At 42.2% G+C, this 19,158-nt stretch overlaps 1 protein-coding gene across 4 annotated transcripts in view; it reads right to left on the reverse strand.

The window, feature by feature from the left end:
• Window positions 1-19,158, reverse strand: part of CSNK1D (casein kinase 1 delta) — a 101,295-nt gene that overhangs the window by 38,896 nt on the left and 43,241 nt on the right. For all 4 annotated transcript variants that reach the window (XM_029599039.1, XM_029599040.1, XM_029599038.1 and 1 more), the window contains exon 5: window positions 12,124-12,294. In XM_029599039.1, coding sequence (XP_029454899.1) covers window positions 12,124-12,294 — 171 coding nt within the window. The remainder of the gene's footprint in view (window positions 1-12,123; window positions 12,295-19,158) is intronic.

Here is a 19,158-nt window from a genome sequence, read left to right on the forward strand (position 1 = left end):
GATACCACGAATGCCTAAACCTTTCTCTCCCCCGGCATTCTGACCAGAATCCACAATGAGGCACACCCCGGGGCTGCCAGGAAAAGAAAAAGCCGCTAAGCTGTATTTAACAACCAACAACTCACTGCTGATTGCAGAGGGGAGTTTATCCCCCCAGGGTAGACCTCTCAGCATGACAGGAACAGCTGAAACTGAGAGCCAATCTCCTGGGGAAGACATCCACCAGGGGACAGAAAGCAGGGATGCTGCGAGTGCAATCCCCTGTAGAAACAGGATTCCTGAGAGGAAGTGATGTCACACTTCCGAATGGCCGCTTAGAAAACATGCTCCCAACCCCACTTTTGTAATCCACCGAATAGCGCAATAATTGGACTGCCAGACGAAAGGAAACAAATATAAAACGAGTCAGCGAGCAAGTAAGATGTTGGCGGTGGAAGAAATTGATTGATTTAAAGCATTTTTCATATGACAATGCTGTGCTAAGAACAGAGGAGGCCTTGATCACTGAGGAGGAGGTAGAAAATGGCGGTGGGGAGGTTGAGACCCTGGAGGGTGGCAATACCCAAATCCAACCACAGCAAATTGCAGCCCTGCCTCTTTCTCAGGATGACTTCCAAGCTTGGTTCAATGAGTTAAGAGCAGGCATGAGCTCTCTCAAGCAAGAGCTAAAGTCAATAGTCTCTGACCTCCAGCGTGATTGTGAGGAGCTGGGAGGAAGGATGGAGGCAGAGGAACAACAGGTGGATGAGAATGCGGGAGCGAGAAAGCACTTACAGCGTGAAGTAAAACAGCTGCAGGAGGACAATGCATAACAGAGAGTGGATTGATGACTTAGAAAATAGATCAAGAAGAGGAAATTTGCGCTTTAGAGATATACACGAAGAAGCTGCGTATGCAGATTGAGGCTGCATATTTGTGATCTATTACTTTATTCAAATGAGCCGCTGGAAGAGAGACCAGAAATGGTCTTGGATAAAAGCACATAGATCCCTAGCCCGCCCTTGTGGGAATGTGCCATGAGACATTGTGGTATGCTTTCACGAGTATGGCGTGAAAGAGCGGATGTTATCCCAAGCGAGAAAGAGGAAAGAAATCATCTGGCATGGTCATAAACTAGAGGTCTTTCAAGACTTATCCATGCTTAATATTCGAAAGCGTCAATAATTTTGAGAAATAGTGCAGAATTTGAGGAATGGTGACTATAGATATAAGTGGCTATTTCCCTTTGGCCTGCAATTCACTATAAACGTAGTCACCTCCAGAGTAAAGACCATGGAGGCAGCGGGGCTGATCGCAGTAACCAGAGCTGGTGGTATTTCTCCATCTGGACCTGAGAAAAAGGGACCTAACCTCCGCTGGTAGAGAGTCCAATCTGGAGGAAAAAGATTAAGAAGAAATTCTGGAGGTTCAGCTTCCTCGAGAGACACAGCAAGTTAAGCCATGCTGGGGTTTTTCTAATTCTCGCTGGATCAATGGCAGATCCGTTTCATCTAATATTGTTGGCCATAGAGGAGTGTTCTCTTATGTAGAGATTCTACTAATGTGGAATATCTTCTCTAATTATGTGCAACATGGAGAGGGGGTGGGGTGGGGATGAGTGGCTGGGGGTGATCAGTGTACTCATTCCTTTTGAAGGAGAGAAGGGCGGGGGGGGGGGAGAAAGGGCAGGGTATGAGTGCTGGGGAATGATTAATTATTTTGCGAAGTGTGTGGGGGAGGTTACGGGGGTTCTACTACAGGCCACTCGAGAACAGGAAGTTATCCATCAAGGTTCACTGGTAAGATGGGGATGTTCTGGGAGGGGGGTAATGTCTATTGAAGAAAGGGGAGATTAAAAATATTGTCTTGGAATATTAAAGGGCTAAATACCCACCTAAAGAGGAAAAAATTGTATAAAGATGCTATCTCCTCGAAGGTGAACATTTTGTTATGACAAGAAACACAATAAAGGAAGAGGCACAAGCGACTGATGATTTCAGAGCATTTTCCTACTCAATTTTTTGCCTCTGCATCTAAACTTAATAAGAATTGTGGGGTGGGTATCCTTTTTCCAAAAAACATAGTAGCTGAGCTGCTCTCGATTATAAGAGATACAAACGGTAGATACATTATTGTAAAATTTAGACTGGGAAACTCTCTGAATACCTTGGGCAATGTGTATTGTCCAAATAAGGGACAGGGACAATTTCTAGAAGGTTTCTCAACCACACTACAGCAATGGGTGGAAGGTCAAGTTATTATAAGAGGGGATTTTAATATGACAAGGTACCCTTATCTGGACCACAGTGGGAGAGGAGGAGAAACTTCTAAGTTGAATAAGGCGGGATTAAAGGTGCTGTTATCCGACTGGGGGCTAGTAGATGACTGGCGCATGCTTCACCCTTCTGAAAGGAATTATTCTTTCTTCTCGAAAGCTCAATATATATTCCCACGTTGACTTCATTTTAGTTGATAAATTCCTGGTAAATAGAGCGAAGCAAGCAGAAATTGAACCTATCACATGGTCGGACCATGCAGCAGTGTGGCTAACCATATAGGGCGGGACAGAACAGGACACAAGGGGCTTCTGGAGGCTGAATGAAAGTTTATTGGAGGACAAAGCATAGTAGGGCGGATTTTAAAAGGGTTACCTCTAACTTCTGCATTTAATGATTTATTAGAAAATGGAAAGATTGCTACAGATACAATAAGGCTGGAATCACGTCCTGGTGAAGCCAAGGAGAGATGCCACATTATGCAGGTCCTATAGGCCGATTTCACTCCTGAATTTAGATCTTAAGATCCTGGCGAAGATTTTAGCCAAACGGCTGGGAAAAATAGTGGGTCACTTGGTTCACCCTGGTCAAACCAGCTTTATTCCAAGTAGATTGTCAGCTGACAATGTTCAGAGAGTGGTAGATCTCATTTGGTGGGCTACAGAATCAGAGACCCCTCTGGGCCTTTTTACGGTGGATGCTGAAAAAGCATTTGACCTAGTACATTCAGAATATCCGTTTGCTGTGCTTGAGAGATATGGTCTGGGAGGGAACTTCTTAACCTGGATCAGGAAATTATATTCTAATCCAAGTGCCTGCATAAAAGTAAATGGAGGTTACTCAGAAGCATTCCCTATAGGTAGAGGTACCAGACCGGGATGTCCATTGTCCCCGTTATTTGCTCTGTATTTGGAGCCGGTTGCAATCAAAATATGTTCCAGCAAAGAAATACAGGGATTGCAAGTGGGCAACTCAGATTATAAACTTTCTATGTTTGCGGACAATGTCCTGTTTACGGTCCGCCCTGATGAATCACTGCCATTTCTAATGAAGGAGTTATTAATTTTGGTAAGGTATTAGGCTACCAATTAAAGGCAGAGAAATCTGAATTTTTGAATATCACGCTTCTTCCAGATCAGGTTGTGGCTATTAAGCGAAACCTTCCCTTCAAAACAGTAACTTCAGAAGTAAAATACTTAGGGGTGAAAATCAGGGCTAAGTCAGACAACCTTATGTCTAAAAACTACGAGGGGGATTTGGGATAAGATCCAACGGGACCTCCAAAAGTGGAATAGAGCACTTTATTTGTGGATGGGGAGAATCGCGATAGTCAAAACGAATATCCTTCCCAGACTGAGTTATTTGTTCCAAACCTTGCCTATTCTAGTTCCGGAAGAAAGGATCAATCTCTGGCAACGTCAGTTATTTTATTTCATATGGAGGAGAAGACCCCCAGGGTGAGTAGACAGATCATGTACTTTCCTAAGGTTGGGGGGAATGGGAGTACCATGTTTACCAAGGTACTTCACTGGGGCGGTGATTGATTGGCATCTTAGCGGAGATGGGAAACGTTGGGTTTCCCTGGAATGAGCGTTGACGGAGGGAAATGAGCTGGCCTAGTTAATATGGCGACTTGCCTCTGGGCGCAGACTAACGAGAGTTCTACCACCCACTGTTGTACTTACTTTGAAAGTTTGGGATAAATGGAAGGAGAAACTGGTAGGGAACCAAAAGTTCTTCTATAGGACCCCTATATTTTTTAATTCTAATTTCATTCCTAGTTGCTCCAAAGCCTTGGCTAACAGATGGGAAGGTAAAGGCTCGAGACTGGAACAAGTCTGGGATGGTGCTCACTTAAAGCCTTTTTCAGAGGTGGAGCAATCATTTCAGCTGGAATCCTCTGACCTGTATTTTTATTTACAACTAGGTCAGTTTTTATCTAGAAAGGAGGTGAGGCTTGAACTGAGTACAGGAAAAACATTATTTAAAGCATTTTGCGAGAAGGCTCATTTTGTTACTAAAGCGATATAAAAATGATATAATGTATTGAATAAAGACCCAGCGCAGTCTCCTTCTCACGTGGTTAAATGGGAGAGTGACCTACATAAAACTTTAGGAGTGGGGACCTGGGATACCTGTTACCTCAGCATAGCGAAGGGCTCTATCTCTGCCGCCATTTCGAGCAGGGCTACAAAATGTTATTTAGATGGTACCTCCCCCTCCAGTGAGGTTGGCAAAATTCTACCCTAGGCTCAGTAATTTGTGCTGGCGGGGATGTGGCTGTGTGGGATCCTTCCATCATATGTGGTGAGAATGCCCAAAGGTAGTTTCATATTGGGATATGGTTGTAGATTTGATTGCAGAAAATTTGGGAGAAAAAATACCTAAGAATCCAGCATTTTTTCTTTTAAATATTCCCCTTCAAGAAATAGAGCACAGTCTGACATTGTTGGCGCAGCAAATAATTATAGCCGCCAGGGGGAAAATGGCATTTGCCTGGAAAGATATCCAATTATCATCCCTACAAAACGTGGTTCAGAGACCTCAAAGTATTTTACCTAAGAACATGCCACACTGTGTCAGACCAAGGGTCCATCAAGTCCAGCACCCTGTTTCCAACAGTGGCCAATCCAGGCCATAAGAACCTGGCAAGTACCCAAATCTACTACTACTGATGCTAGTAATAGCAGTGGCTATTTTCTAAGCCAACTTGATTAATAGCAGGTAATGGACTTCTCCTCCAAGAACTTATCCAAACCTTTTTTAAAACCAGCTACACTAACTGAAGTAACCATATTCCCTGGCAACAAATTCCAGAGTTTAATTGTGCGTTGAGTGAAAGAACTTTCTCCAATTAGTTTTAAATGTGCTACATGCTAACTTCATGGAGTGCCCCTTAGTCCTATTATCCGAAAGAGTAAATAACCAATTCAAATTTACCCATTCTAGACCTCTCATGATTTTAAATATTTCTATCACATCCCCACTCAGCTGTCTCTTCTCCAAGCTGAACAGCCCTAACTTCTTTAGTCTTTCCTCACAGGGGAGCTGTTCCATCCCCTTTAACATTTTGGTCTCCCTTCTCTGTACCTTCTCCATCGCAATTATATCTTTTTTGAGATGCGGCGACCAGAATTGTACACAGTATTCAAGGTGCGGTCTCACCATGGAGCGATACAGAAGCATTATGACATTTTCCGTTTTATTCACCATTCCCTTTCTAATAATTCCTAACATTGTTTGCTTTTTTGACTGCCGCAGCAGACTGAACCGACGATTTCAATGTATTATCCACTATGACACCTAGATCTCTTTCCTGGGTGGTAGCTCCTAATGTGGAACCTAACATTGTGTAACTACAGCATGAGTTATTTTTCCCTATATGCATCACCTTGCACTTATCCACATTAAATTTCATCTGCCATTTGGATGCCCAATTTTCCAGTCTCACAAGATCCTCCTGCAATTTATCACAATCTGCTTGTGATTTAACTACTCTGAATAATTTTGTATCATCTGCAAATTTGATTACCTCACTCATCTTATTCCTTTCCAGATCATTTATAAATATATTGAAAAGCACAGGTACCTGAATCTTCTCACTGCAACCTGGCATCAATGGCTAGCCAAATATGAAAAGCTGTGGCAACCCTATATTAAGTGGCAGCAATAATGAACCTTGTGAATGTATAAGTGACAAAAAGAGAGGAGAGGTGGAACTTCCCTGCACTACACACAGAGAGCATAGGGATCCGGGCGGGGGAGAGGGGGTGGGGGGCAAGTTCTCAGGGTAGATTTATGGAATCTACGGGGTGTCTACCATATTGTTCACATTAGGATTCAGTAGATATTTACCGCATTGCGGCTGTTTGACTAAGGAGGTTATAGTTTCTGGATACGTTATAATGTAAACTGAGGTATTATTATTATCACTATTTTTGAGCCCTCTGTAAAGTGTTACTTTATTGTGCGAATGCTATCATTCTCACACACAAAGGATCTCAAATCACACAAACAGGTTTTCAATCACACACAGACTCTCAATCACTCATTTACATACATGCTGTCTCTCACACAGGATCTCAAACACATATGCTTGCTCACTCACTCTCTCTCTTCCCACCGGACTAGCGGCAGCAGCAGCCTCCTCCACTTCCAGCCCTCGCGGCCTCAAGAAAGGAGTCCATTGGCTGCGGGGGTTGATGTTGCTCCGTGCCATGCTTCTTCAGGCCGATGTTGCCCGCACTAGCACGGTCTCGTCTTCCTGCACGCGCGGTTGCTGCACTCCACTTCCTCTTCCAGGCCGCGGAGGGTGGTAAGAAGAAACCATGCCGGTGCCGCTGCCTCCTGCCACATTCCACCCGGGCTATCAACATTTTAAGCCAGGGCAGAAGATAAGTTCCTATTTAGCTGGGGCAGGGGAAGCAGTTGGGCCAGTGGGGGACCAGGAAGTGTGGCAACACAACGGTTGAGAACCGCTGCCTTAGAATGTGGAGAGGATGAACTCTCCCCCCCCACAGGAATGCTGTGGCCCTCGATACCCTCACTGTTTGCGCCTCCATCAATGTCAACTGATTGGTGAAACAACAAGGAACTCCTGCCTGGGTAGAACTCAGGAGAGTCCCCAGGCTCACTGACCTACACAGAACACCGGACTGCATTCCTGTCAGCACCAGACAAAGGAACCAAAAAAGACAGTGCAAGGAGAACACAGAAAATAAACTGCAGATGCATTTATTAAGAATTAGAAGTAGACTCTGCTAAGCTGCACAGCGACCAAGACCCACCATGTGGCTGGTAGAAAATTGAAAGATAGAGAAAAAGTAAAATGAGAAAAAAATCAACAGTAAGGAAAAGCAAAGAAAAACATAAGAACATAAGATATGCCATACTGGGTCAGACCAAGGGTCCATCAAGCCCAGCATCCTATTTCCAACAATGGCCACTCCAAGTCACAAGTACCTGGCAAGTACCCAAACATTAAATAGATCTCAAGCTACTATTCCTTATTGATTAATAGCAGTTTATGGATTTTTCCTCTAGGAACTTATCCAAACCTTTTTTAAACCCTGTTCCACTAAATGCCATAATCACATCCTCTGGCAATTAATTCCAGAGCTTAACTATGCGCCAAGTGAAAAAGATTTTCTTCAAATGTTTTAAATGAGCTACTTGCTAACTTCATGCAATGCCCCCTAGTCCTTCTATTACCTGAGAGAGTAAATAATCGATTTACACTAACCTGTTCAAGTCCTTTCATGATTTTGTAGACCACTATCATATCCCCCCCCTCCCCCCCTCAGTCGTCGGTTCCCCAAACTTAACAGCCCTAAGTTCTTTAGCTTTTCCTCATAGGGGAAATTCCATACCCCATATCATTTTGGTTATTCTTCTCTGCACCTTCTCCAGTGCAACTATATCTCTTTTGAGATGCGGTGACCAGAAATGCACACAGTATTCAAGGTGCGGTCTCACTATGGAACAATGCAGAGGCATTATGACATCCACTGTTTTATTTGCATTTCCCCTGCTAAAAATTCCTAACATTTTGTTTGTTTGTTTTTTTTACCACTGCAGCACACTGAGCCAACGATTTCCTGAGATTTTTTCTGGAACTGCAATCACAACTAAACTGTGAAGAGAGAGCAAAGCTGAAAACACAAACTATATTGAATTTTACACTCAACTGCCAACCACTCCCCCAGTCAAAAGGTTTAAATGGGCTCAAATTAGGGCGAGGTTTTTCTCTTCAATAGCTGCTAATGAATGGAACAATTGTCTGTTGAGCTTCGGGCAGCAGGATTTTAAGATGTTTAGAAAGGCCTTAAAGACAGTGCTTTGGAAGAAGCATTTGGATAAAACAGCATGACACAGTTTTACCTATTTTAAATCTTATAACTGTGATTGTATTCACTTACACGTACTGTTTTGGTATGTTAGTTTGTTTTAATTTTCATGTAACGAGTTTTTGTATTATGGTGATTTTATGATTGTCTTATTGTAATCCTCGCTGAACAGATACTCGGAAGTCAAGGAATATAAGTATTTTTAAAATAAATAAATAGTTAAGTAAATATATATAATAAACACTGTGACCACATGGCTCCACGGAAAAAAAAAAGACTGAGGGACTCTGCCCTACTGAGCTTTCAAACATGCTCAGTAGGGCATGTATGAAAGCTCTAGAATCTTTGAGCTCAAAGTTCAGGGCTGGGCGCCATCTGATGATGTCACATATGTGAGAGGGCTACCATTCTGCTTGTCCTTGGAGAAAAGGAGAAACTAGAGACTTGAAGGAAGGGGACTAAAAGAGAAAGTTGGGGCAGAGGACATAAAGTGGTGCAACATTTTCAAACTGCAGCTGTAAACTTCTGAGGCTCTCTTAAGCTTTGCATCTGTTCTACTTTTGTGCTGTCCTTTAAGAGAGATAAGCTTTCCACCAGGATGATGGCTGTCTTTGCATTCCCAGAAATAGTGGCCCTGACCACTTTAAGACAGTATAAAATCCCAAATAAAGATTTGTTGCATTTGTTGCATATTTAGAGAGCACTTTTCAAAAGCCATTTACTCAGGGTAGACAGGCTGTCTGAAAACTGTCCATGCACAACGTGAGCAGGTAAGATCAGAGGCGGGAAATCATATTCAAAACGTTTCAGAGAAGAGTGATGTGCAGAAAAAATCTCAGTGGGTACTTTTCCAAGAAAACCCGGAGCACAATCTTGACTCTTGGAAGAGGGAACTTCCTCATGTTCCGCAACACTGGTAGCCAACCAGAGAGAAGGAACTGGTCCAATAACTGCACTCACCATAGGCTTTTTTTTTTTCTTTTTAAACTTTATTCAGTCCTAAACCTGGATGGAAGAAGCCTAACCGGTTGTGAAGAGGCAGCAGCATCTCTAACAGATGCACCTCCGCCATCAGGAGGATCAGTCTGGTTCCTGAGAGGAGAAGAAAAGAACAGTTCAAGAACGGTCACACCTTTAGGCCAGAGATGAGCCGAGGCAGCTGCCACCCAGGAATCCTACATCCATTGCTGGACAAGTCTGGTCCTGCAACCATCTGCTGGAGGCAGAGAACTACTGGCCGATTTAGTCACTGCACCAGGTTATATAGACAGTATGATGGGAAACAGTTTTGGTTCTTTGCTTCCATCTGCTGGCAGAAGGGAATAAACTCAGGAGTCTGACTGGACAAGAAGAAGCCAAGTGTTTACCTGTGGGAAAATTCCCTCTCAAAACTGCACTCCCTGGTGCTGCCTAAACTTCTATATCTTTTTCAACAGCTCCCGTGTACAATTTCTAGTAGGGTGTTTACTCAACTCAGGGGTCAGATCTCTTCTATGGCGTAAGAGAGTACCTCATATCAAATACTCCACATTACAATTATCTAAAGACAGTGGTGGACTTGAACTACCTAATCTTTATTATTATTATACTGCTGCACCTCTTACATGCTTGCAAGGGCTGGATGGGGGTGGATACAGAGGCTAGATGGTACGATATGGAAGCTGATCTAGCTGGAGGACACAGCTTTGGTGCACTTCTGCAGTATAGTTCACAAAGCCCTACCATAGCAGGATTGGGTAGGAAGGCACCTGAACGTCTGGTATCAATATCGTAAAATACGTGGTGTGGTGGATGAGAGAGATTCTCCAATTTCACCATTGACAGCTAATGCACAGCTCTCTCAGGTTATGTTTTCATTAGATATGCTGTTATGGAAAAAGACTGGCCTACGGTATTTGGGACAGATTTGGAGTGGGACTTTTTAAACGATTCCAGACATTACAAGAGGAGTTTGATGTTCCAAATCATACCAATGATATTTATTTTCAGCTGAGAAAAGATATTTTCAGAGATCCCTCAGGCTCCCTAGCTCATTACACAACTCATTTCACGCTCTTTTCTGTATAGTGATGATGATCAGGCTACCAGCACTGATCTGACTGATAAATGGAATGCAGACTTGGATACTGATCTTGATGAAGCGGACTGGATATAGATATGCTGTTCCATATTTACATTGTCCATATGCAACAAAAATCAGGAATTGATGTATCGATTGCTACATCGTGCATATCGATACCCCGCTTTCCTTTTCCCGTTCCAGTAATTCTAGTCCCTTGTGCTGGAGACTGTGTGGTGAGCAGGGGAGCTAAATTCATATGTGCTGGGGGTGTAGAACAATACAACAATTTTGGAAGGGAATCTGTGGATTAATTATTATTATAGTGGACAATGACATTGTGCTGTCCCTTCAATTATGCTTGCTAAATCGATGGGATGACATAACCTCTTGTCCAACTTCAACAAACTTAACTTCTCAGTTATTACAGGTTGCTCGTCTGACGATTGCCTAATTTTTGGAAATCCTCACCACGAATTTCTGTACGGCAAATCAAAGTGGTCAAACTGGCTATGCTGGAACATATTACCTTTGCCTTAAAGAGCAAGCCTGAACAATATGAAGTCACATGGGGAAAGGTTTGGAAATGGCATGCTCAGAATTAGAATATGAGACTTCCATTATACAGTGAGACCAATTAGTAAAAAATATTGTATTACTGCTCTTCCTATTCGTCTTTGTTTGTTATACTTTCTAGCCATTTTATTTTAATTAAATATGTTGTCTCATGTCCTGTATCTGCTGGAAAATAAAAAAAAGTAAAAAAAACAAACTGCAGTCCCATCTCTGCAGGGAAAAGTGCACAGCTGTGCTGGGGCAAGTAGGCTAAACTATGCAGCATTATTTCATTTTGAAATCCTAGTGCACTCTTTACCCTACATACACTGGTCTTGCAAATTATGCAGGGTAAAAACCTACCCATGGCACTGGCAGTCACAGAATTGTCAAAGGGAAACTCAGCAGGAAAGTCCTTTGGAAAACTGGCTTGCAAGCCCTCCTGGATGGGCCTGCAAGCTCAACAGCCTCTCTCAAAATGACCTTCTGTCTTTATTAATTGGACTTCCCCAATCAATTATTTCAGTTCAACTATTTGGCTACTGGAAAAACTGTGAGATACAGCTTGGGAATTAATACGGTGATTTTTAAAATTAAATACATAGGTCAAAGAACATGCCAAAACCAAATCAAGACTGTTTAAAGCATCTGGAAAATCTGCATAGTAAAGCTTGCTGAGAAAAAAAAATCTATTTATTTATTTATTTAAAGGCTTTTCTTTGCCGACATTCGTAAGGCACATCATGCCGGCTTACATTGAACCGAAAGGAAGAAAGTACAATAAACAAAATCATATCGTAAACAATGTGAGGAGAAACTATGTTCATAATATGAGGCAATATATAACAGTTATATACCGGTATATATAATACAGATATATAATATATTATATGTATTATATATAATATATATAATACAGTTATATATTATATATCATATATATAATATATTATATAATAGATATATAATATATCTAAATGAGAAAAAAAATGTAGAGATGGGAACATTTTTCACATTCAAAAATTTCCAGAAAACCAGCCCCTCTGAAAGTGAGTTCCTTATTAGTATTCAGAGAGATATTAAATGCATTTTAACTCAGTATATTAACATTTCAAAAAGAGTCACATTTTCTTTTAAAAAGTAAACAAGACCGGGTAAAGGAGAGAAGTGATTGCTATTATTATTCTCATGAGAAACAGACTGATAACATTAGATGTGTTATGAGAGTGAAAGCAGTATATGAATTAACTTCTTGAAAATGCATGTTTTGCGTTTTTTGGTTTTTTTTTTTAAGATACCCAGCAGCAGGATACTGTCATCCAATAAAACCTAGAACTAGACACAATGAAGCTACAGATATAGACAAGTACAATTCAACAGGCAAAAAAGCAAAAAAAATAGGACTTACAAGGATATCCTTTGCACAAAACTTCAATGGGCGTTGACATTTTCTTTTCACTAATACGCTCATATTTCTGTCTCTTTGTGGCTGCCTTTAATCCTTGCCATGGAAGGGAGCCCAGGTTGAAGTACATTAGCACATACCCTAAGGATTCCAAGTCATCCCTGCGAGATTGCTCTGAAAAGTAAAACCAGTCGCACTCATGAGATCTGATCTTAATTGGAAAAAAGGGAAAACAGTGCCAGTCCTTTCCCTCAGAAAAACTTAACAGCACGAAGCTTGTACATATTCTGATCCTATGCATTCTTGGCCAGCACTTTCTAGTAACCGTTCTACAATGCTCTGAAACCATGCACGTATTAGATGGCCGATTTGGGTACTTCTTCCAACAGCCCACTTTCTAAGCTAGGAAATATTTGTGGTGTGAAAGCTTTTATGTGATGCCTGCGGAAGTGCAGCAACTGGTTTCCCTGCTGCTGCTGTGACAGAGAAACAGAAGTTTGCAACACCTTGGGTCTGATGTAAGGAAGAGCATGGTAAAACTGTGTGTTAAAATTCAGTGCACAGTTTTTTAACCAGTGCGGAAAATAAGATTTTATACCTGATGCACCAAACAAATCATATGCTAATTTATTTGGAGTTAAAAAAAATAAAATAAAATGTACAAACAAGTTAAAACATGCACTCTGCCTTTTGCACAGCCTGAGTGCAAATTTTGTCTCTGGCAGGAAAAAGAAGTCATAACTTATGCAAACAAAAACAAGTACTTTTGTGCTCGCAGAAGTCTTTTAAGCATAGAAAACATGCTTTCTATGCACAAAGCATGTTTTCTGTGCATAAAAGTCTGATTACAGGTCCTGGCACCGGAACTCCAGCTTCTGCCCATAGACTGACACCAGTGCTAGAAACTACACCACCTCAGACTAGGAGTTAAGTTTCCAGGGCCAAGAAAACACGAGATGAGCCAGAGTACCTCTCTGCACTGCAGGTAATATCTAATGCCATTATTCGCATGGAATTTGCACACGGGGGTACTAACCTATGCCAGTGTTTGCACAACGGTCCTCGGAGTAAACTTTGTGACCAAAAATGTGCGCGCAACCACAGGTTATGTGCTCTGCCTAGCTCACCTTATTAAATCTATCCCCCCTTGTGCTTCTGAGATAAAAGAGAGGAGGCAGTAACAGAAGTCCCAGATGCATCTAGCTTTAGATGTGATACCAAAGCGTTACCCTGGGGTTCTGTTTGACATAGGCAAGTACCAAAGGGTTTAATCTTGGAGATTTCTCTCCTAAATCACCCCCAGCAAAAATTGCTAGAGTTGCCCACAGATATCAGCTGATCATTTATTAAAATAACCAAAACAAACAAAAAACAAAGAACAATTACATAACTGCAGCAGAATAACAGGACTGAGATGCTCCTCAAGGTCTGCTCCCCTTTCCTCTGTATTTCTGCTACTACGACCAGGGATCCACACACCTTGAAATGATGTGGTCCTACCTCCTGCTGGTCACCCGAGTCACAGGGATGCCCCTTAAAAGGGGCTGGCCGGTAGGCAGGCCAACACCAAAGGGCCGCAATCAAGAGCTGTGCTCCTTCGTGCGCGGTCTTAAGAATTTTCAAGTTCATGGTATAAAGAGGTATTTTGTATTTTCATGTTTTGATATGATTATTGCGTGTTTTATCCATTATAGGCTGGCTGATACCCAGTCTTGTGATGTTTTTTCTGTTAAGTACTGTTGATTTCTCCCTGATTGGGTGGGAGACGTTTATCTTATGTTTAACTTATCGCTTCCTATTACAGCAATTTTGGGTCGTAGGCAGGAAGGTGAAAAAGGTGGCAGTGCCAATGCCATGAGACTTCGGTTGTTAACAACAAGCCTAAGGCCCATTTGGGCCTTCTTAATGCCAGGTCAATAAAGAACAGGTTACCTTTACTTTAAGATACTACTGAGGAACACGCTCTGGATGTTTATGTATCACTCAGACTTGAGTGGGAAAAGGGGATTCAAATCACTTTGCCCTCCAGATTTCAGTATTTCCATTAAGTCTCACCCTTTGCGCTGAGATGGTGGGGTAGCAGTTATATTATCTGCTGCTTTTTGATTTCAGATGGGTGAATAATCCTCTTCAGGAGTTTGATAGGCTACATTTGGATTTTCCAGGCAGTGAGTTGTCATTACTTTTGGTATATGATCTACCTACAATAGATCATACTCCTTTACAGAAGTTGTGTGAGCTGATTTCTGTGAGTTTTGGGCAATTTTAACACCTATGTTGATGAATATAAGAACAAGAATTGCCATGATGGGTCAGACCACAGTCCATCAAGCACAGCATCCTCTCAAAGACAGTGGCCAATGCAGGTCACAAGTTGGCAGATCCCATAAAGTAGATCTGATTCATCTTACTCACTCCCAGGGATAGCAATAAATATCTTTAGTCTACCTGGCTAATAATGTTTTATGGACTTTTCCTCCAGGAACTTGTCCAAACCCTGCTATGCTAATCACCTTGATCACATCCTTCTGTCAATATTCCACAGATTGACAATATGCAGGGTAAAAAAAGTGCTTTCTACAATCTGTTCTGAATCTGTTGGTAGTTAATTCCTCTTGTTTTAATATTTTTTTTTTAACTTTTTATCAAATTTAAATACAAAGCAGAACACTTTTTATACAGCAGCATATGGAAAATGATTCCTTGAAACAAACAAAAATTGAGTAATACAATAGAAAATGTTCTCATTTTCAAAACATTAATCAATAACCAAAACGGGGGGAAACAGAAAAAAAAAATTAAACTAGGAAATTAAACAAGAAAAATAATCTACATTTAGAAAATAGCATAACATGCCCACTATACATAGAAAATCTAGCTCATTACAGACCTTCACTGGGAGCTGGGGAAGATAATTTGGACTGTAGGTGTTCAGGAACAAAAAAAGATGCAGCAACCATTGTTGAACAGTCCAATGTACCTACAGGGATATCTTGCTGCAAATGTGGTGTCTATAGATAAGGCAGCTTGTCTCAAAGAGAGAAAGGCTCTCCTCCTCTGAGTATATCTTGATAAAACCTGGAAATATTGTAACAGAATGCCCATAAAAAAAGGGAATTCAAATTCCTTAGGTTCGGCTTTAGTGGTAAAAGCTACTGTCCTTTATTTATCCGCTCCACTCCACTCATGATTTTATAAACTTCCATCGTGTCTCCTTCTCAGCTGTCTCTTTTCTAAGCTGAAAAGCCCTAGCCTGCACATAGCCTCTCATCATAGGAGAGATGTCGCCCTCCTCTAAACCTTTTCTAACTTCACCATGTCTTTCTTGATACGATGTGACCAGAACAGCAGACTATACTCAAGGTACTGTCGCCCCCATGGCTCGATACAGAGGCAACATGATAGTCTCCATTTTATTCTCCAATTCTCTTCCAATCATTCCTAACATTCTATTTGCTTTTTTGACCGCTGTCACACACGGAGCGGAAGTTTCAACATATTCTCCATAAGGACTCCAAGCTCCTATTCCTGGAAGTGACTCCCAATACAGAACACAGCATCATATACCTGTACTTGGGATTATTTTTCCCTTATGTGCATCACTTTGCATTTTTCCACATTAAATTTCATCTGCCCATGGATGGGCAGACTGGCTGGGCCATACGGTCTTTTTCTGCTGTCATGTTTCTGTGTTTCTCTTCACATACCCTGTCTCCTAGTCTAACAAGGTCCTTCTGCAGTTCCTCACAACCTGCTCCCATTTTAACAACTTTGAATAATTGCGTCCTCTGCAAATTTGATCACCTCATTCGCTTTTCCAGATCATTTATGAATATGTTAAACAGTACAAGTCCCAGTACTGATCCTTACTCCACTAATGGACCTTTCTACATTTGGTTCTAGCAGGAGCAATGGAAAATTCTGTCACCTAGGAATGATCTTGCTTTCTGCCAATTTAATTCCTCCACTCATAAGGATGGGGATGAATCAGATCTTATTTTTTCATCCAACTCTGCTTGTGTTTTTTCTGATTCTATGTTGGTTACCCCATTATTATGGTCAGATCACGCCCTTATTACTTGTTCATAGACACCTGACTCCTTCAAGTATCCTTACAGAAATTTTGAGTTTCTAATCAGAAACCTAAAGAACTTGAATGTTGATACCGTGTTTCCCCGAAAATAAGACATCCCCCAAAAATAAGACCTAGTAGAGATTTTGCCGAATTCCTAAATATAAGACCTCCCCCAAAAGTAAGCCATCCCTTGTAAACAGGGGCGGATTGACCTATCGGGGGATCGTGCTTACCCCGGTGGGCCGGTCAATCCTGTGACGTCATTTTTATTTATTTTTTTTTTTAAATAAAGTTTCCAAGGTATTAGGGGCAGACGCGAGCAGTGGTATCCCGAGGGGAGCCAATGCCCCCGGGCGCAAGGAGGCTCATGCGGCCGCTGAGCCTCCTTGCCCGAAGAAAAAGATCGCGTTCAAACGCGTTGATGCTCTTCCTCCTTCCTGCCTGTGCGGCCCCGGAAGTAAACGCTGCCGGAGCCGCGTGGGCAGGAAGGAGGAAGAGCATCAGCGCGTGCAGAAGAGGAGCCGCCGCGGGCTGCTGCGAATCCCAAGTCGCAGCGGCCCAAGAAGAGGAAGAGGCCCGGTAGCAGGGCCGAGGAAGAGGAAGAGGAAGAGGCCCGATAGCAGGGCTGCCATGGCCCGAGAAGTTCAGGGCCGCTGCAGAGCCCATCCTGTGGCGACCCGCGAAGAGGAGGCCCAGAGGTGAGAGAGAGGCTGATGGTCTGTAGAGGGTGTGTGCGTGTATGAGATGAGTTGAGAGTGTGTGTGTGGGAGTGAGGATCTGAATGTTTGTAGAGGCAGAATGTGAGAGCCTCTGTGTGTGTGAGAGAGACAGCGTGTGACGGTGAGAGCCTGTGCTTGAGCAAGACAGCATGTGGGAGTGAGAGAGAGCCTGGGTGTGTGAGAGTCAGACAGCATGTGACAGTGAGAGCCTGTGTGTGTGTGTGAGAGATGCATGTGAGAATGAGAACCTGACTGTGTTTGAGGGAAGAATATGGAGAGAAAAGAAATAGGGAAGAAAAAAGGACAATATAAAAGGAATTGGCAAAAAAATAAGAAAGGGAAGGTGGAAAAAAAAAAGCCTGTGACCAACCGATTAGAAAACTAACATCAGCCAGCAAAGGTAAAAAAAAAAAAAAAAATTACTTTTTAGTGTTTGGCACATGTAATCTTTGGGAATGTGCAAGAATAGCACTTTCTCTATGCGGATCTCACAATGTACGAGATCAGCATAGAGGAACTGGAAGCCCATGGGGCCTGCACAGAGGAGGCAGCAGAATGGGCTTCAGTGTCAGTAGCAGCAATCGGCGCCTCCCCAATAGCCATGCGGCAGCAGTGACAGTGGCAGCAAGATTACTGACATCTGGGGATGGTGGCAGTACCAAGCAGTGTGCAGAGGTTCAAAAGCAGCAGAGTCAGCCCAAGCTGACTACCATGAATGCTGCACACTCTTACCTCTCTCTGACAGCACACTGGTGGGTCATGGCTGACGCAGGGGCAGCCAGCAGCTCTATTAGACATCCCCTGAAAATAAGGCCTAGTGCATCTTTGGTAGCAAAAATTAATATAAGACACTGTCTTATTTTCGGGGAAACAGGGTAAGCTAGCCCAAGTACTGAAATCTTGGTCTAGGACTCCAGATAATTTTTTGGATTCTTTTATTGACTCCTGGAACTTATATTTGAGATGTGATTTGCAGGAACTAGCACCTGTTAATCATATCCTGGTAAATCCTAATAAATGTTTGCTATGATACCATAATGGTTTTGTATCGATTAAAAAAACAGCAGGTTTGCCATTCTGACAAGTTATGTTGGAAAATACGTCAGGCTGCGAGTCACACCTATAAAAAGACCATTCACGATGAAAAGAAAAAACTATTATTCTAGTCAGTTGCATGTAGATGAAAATTGTCCTAAGAGAGTTTTTCAAATTGTGCAGAAGCTCTTTAAAGTTGAGGACTTCCAAAGTGATTGGGCCTAGTGGATTTGCCTGCCATTTTGAGGCCAAAGTTTTAAACCATCCATGGCAGATTTTGACCTCTTTGGCCGAGATATCTTGTATAGCCCCCCCATGCCGTGACTCTGCTGCCGCTGAATTTAGTGGCGATAGAGACTTTGTCATCTTTGAGGGAATCATCGCTGTGAAATCTGGTATTATGCAAACTATTTGATGTTGATGGAAGGCAGGGACTCTGCTGAGGCATCCTTTATAGTGCCAGTCTCAAGACTTGCAGTCCCGGCCTGGTAGGTAGGTTTTATTCCTTCAGTAAGCTTACAGTTATAGGCATGACTAAACAGTTCCATATTTCTGAATATTCCCAAGTTTGGACGTCTTCCTGCCTTGACTACTACTGTTAATGCTAACTCTGGAACAAGGGGCATTCCCAGCCTCCTTGAAGAAGGCAGTTATCCAACCAATTCTAAAGAAGCAGACATTTGGTTCTGATTCTTCTAGATAATTATTATCTAATGTCCAATGTAAAATCTAGAGAGAGAGAATGGTTTATTGTCAGATTCAGTCTTTATTAGAGCATCATGGTCTCCATTCTTGCCAGTCTGGTTTTCATAGCAGGCATAGCATAGGGACAGCACTGGTAGCACTTTTAGAAAGGATCCTTTTGCAAGCAGATAAGGGGGATGGATTCTCTTATTGTAATCTTGGACCTCTTGGCTGCTTTTATTGGACTGATCATAGTCTGTTATTGCAGAGGTTGGTAAACACAGGGGTTTTGGGTATTGCACTATCATGGTTCTAGGTCTGAACATATGCAGAGGGTGCTGTGGAAATCCCATTATTCTTCCTCTATGATTCTTTCTTGTGGGGCTCCATAGGACTCTATTTAACAGGACTTAGCTCCTCTATCTACTGTGATCTGTAATTTAGGGTTTGAGTATCAGTTTTTTTGCTGATGACATACGAATAGCCATCCATATGGGCTTAGATCAGGCTGCAGTGATTGAATAA

Source organism: Rhinatrema bivittatum, chromosome 4, assembly GCF_901001135.1.
Source record: "Rhinatrema bivittatum chromosome 4, aRhiBiv1.1, whole genome shotgun sequence".
NCBI classification, from domain to species: Eukaryota; Metazoa; Chordata; class Amphibia; order Gymnophiona; family Rhinatrematidae; genus Rhinatrema; species Rhinatrema bivittatum.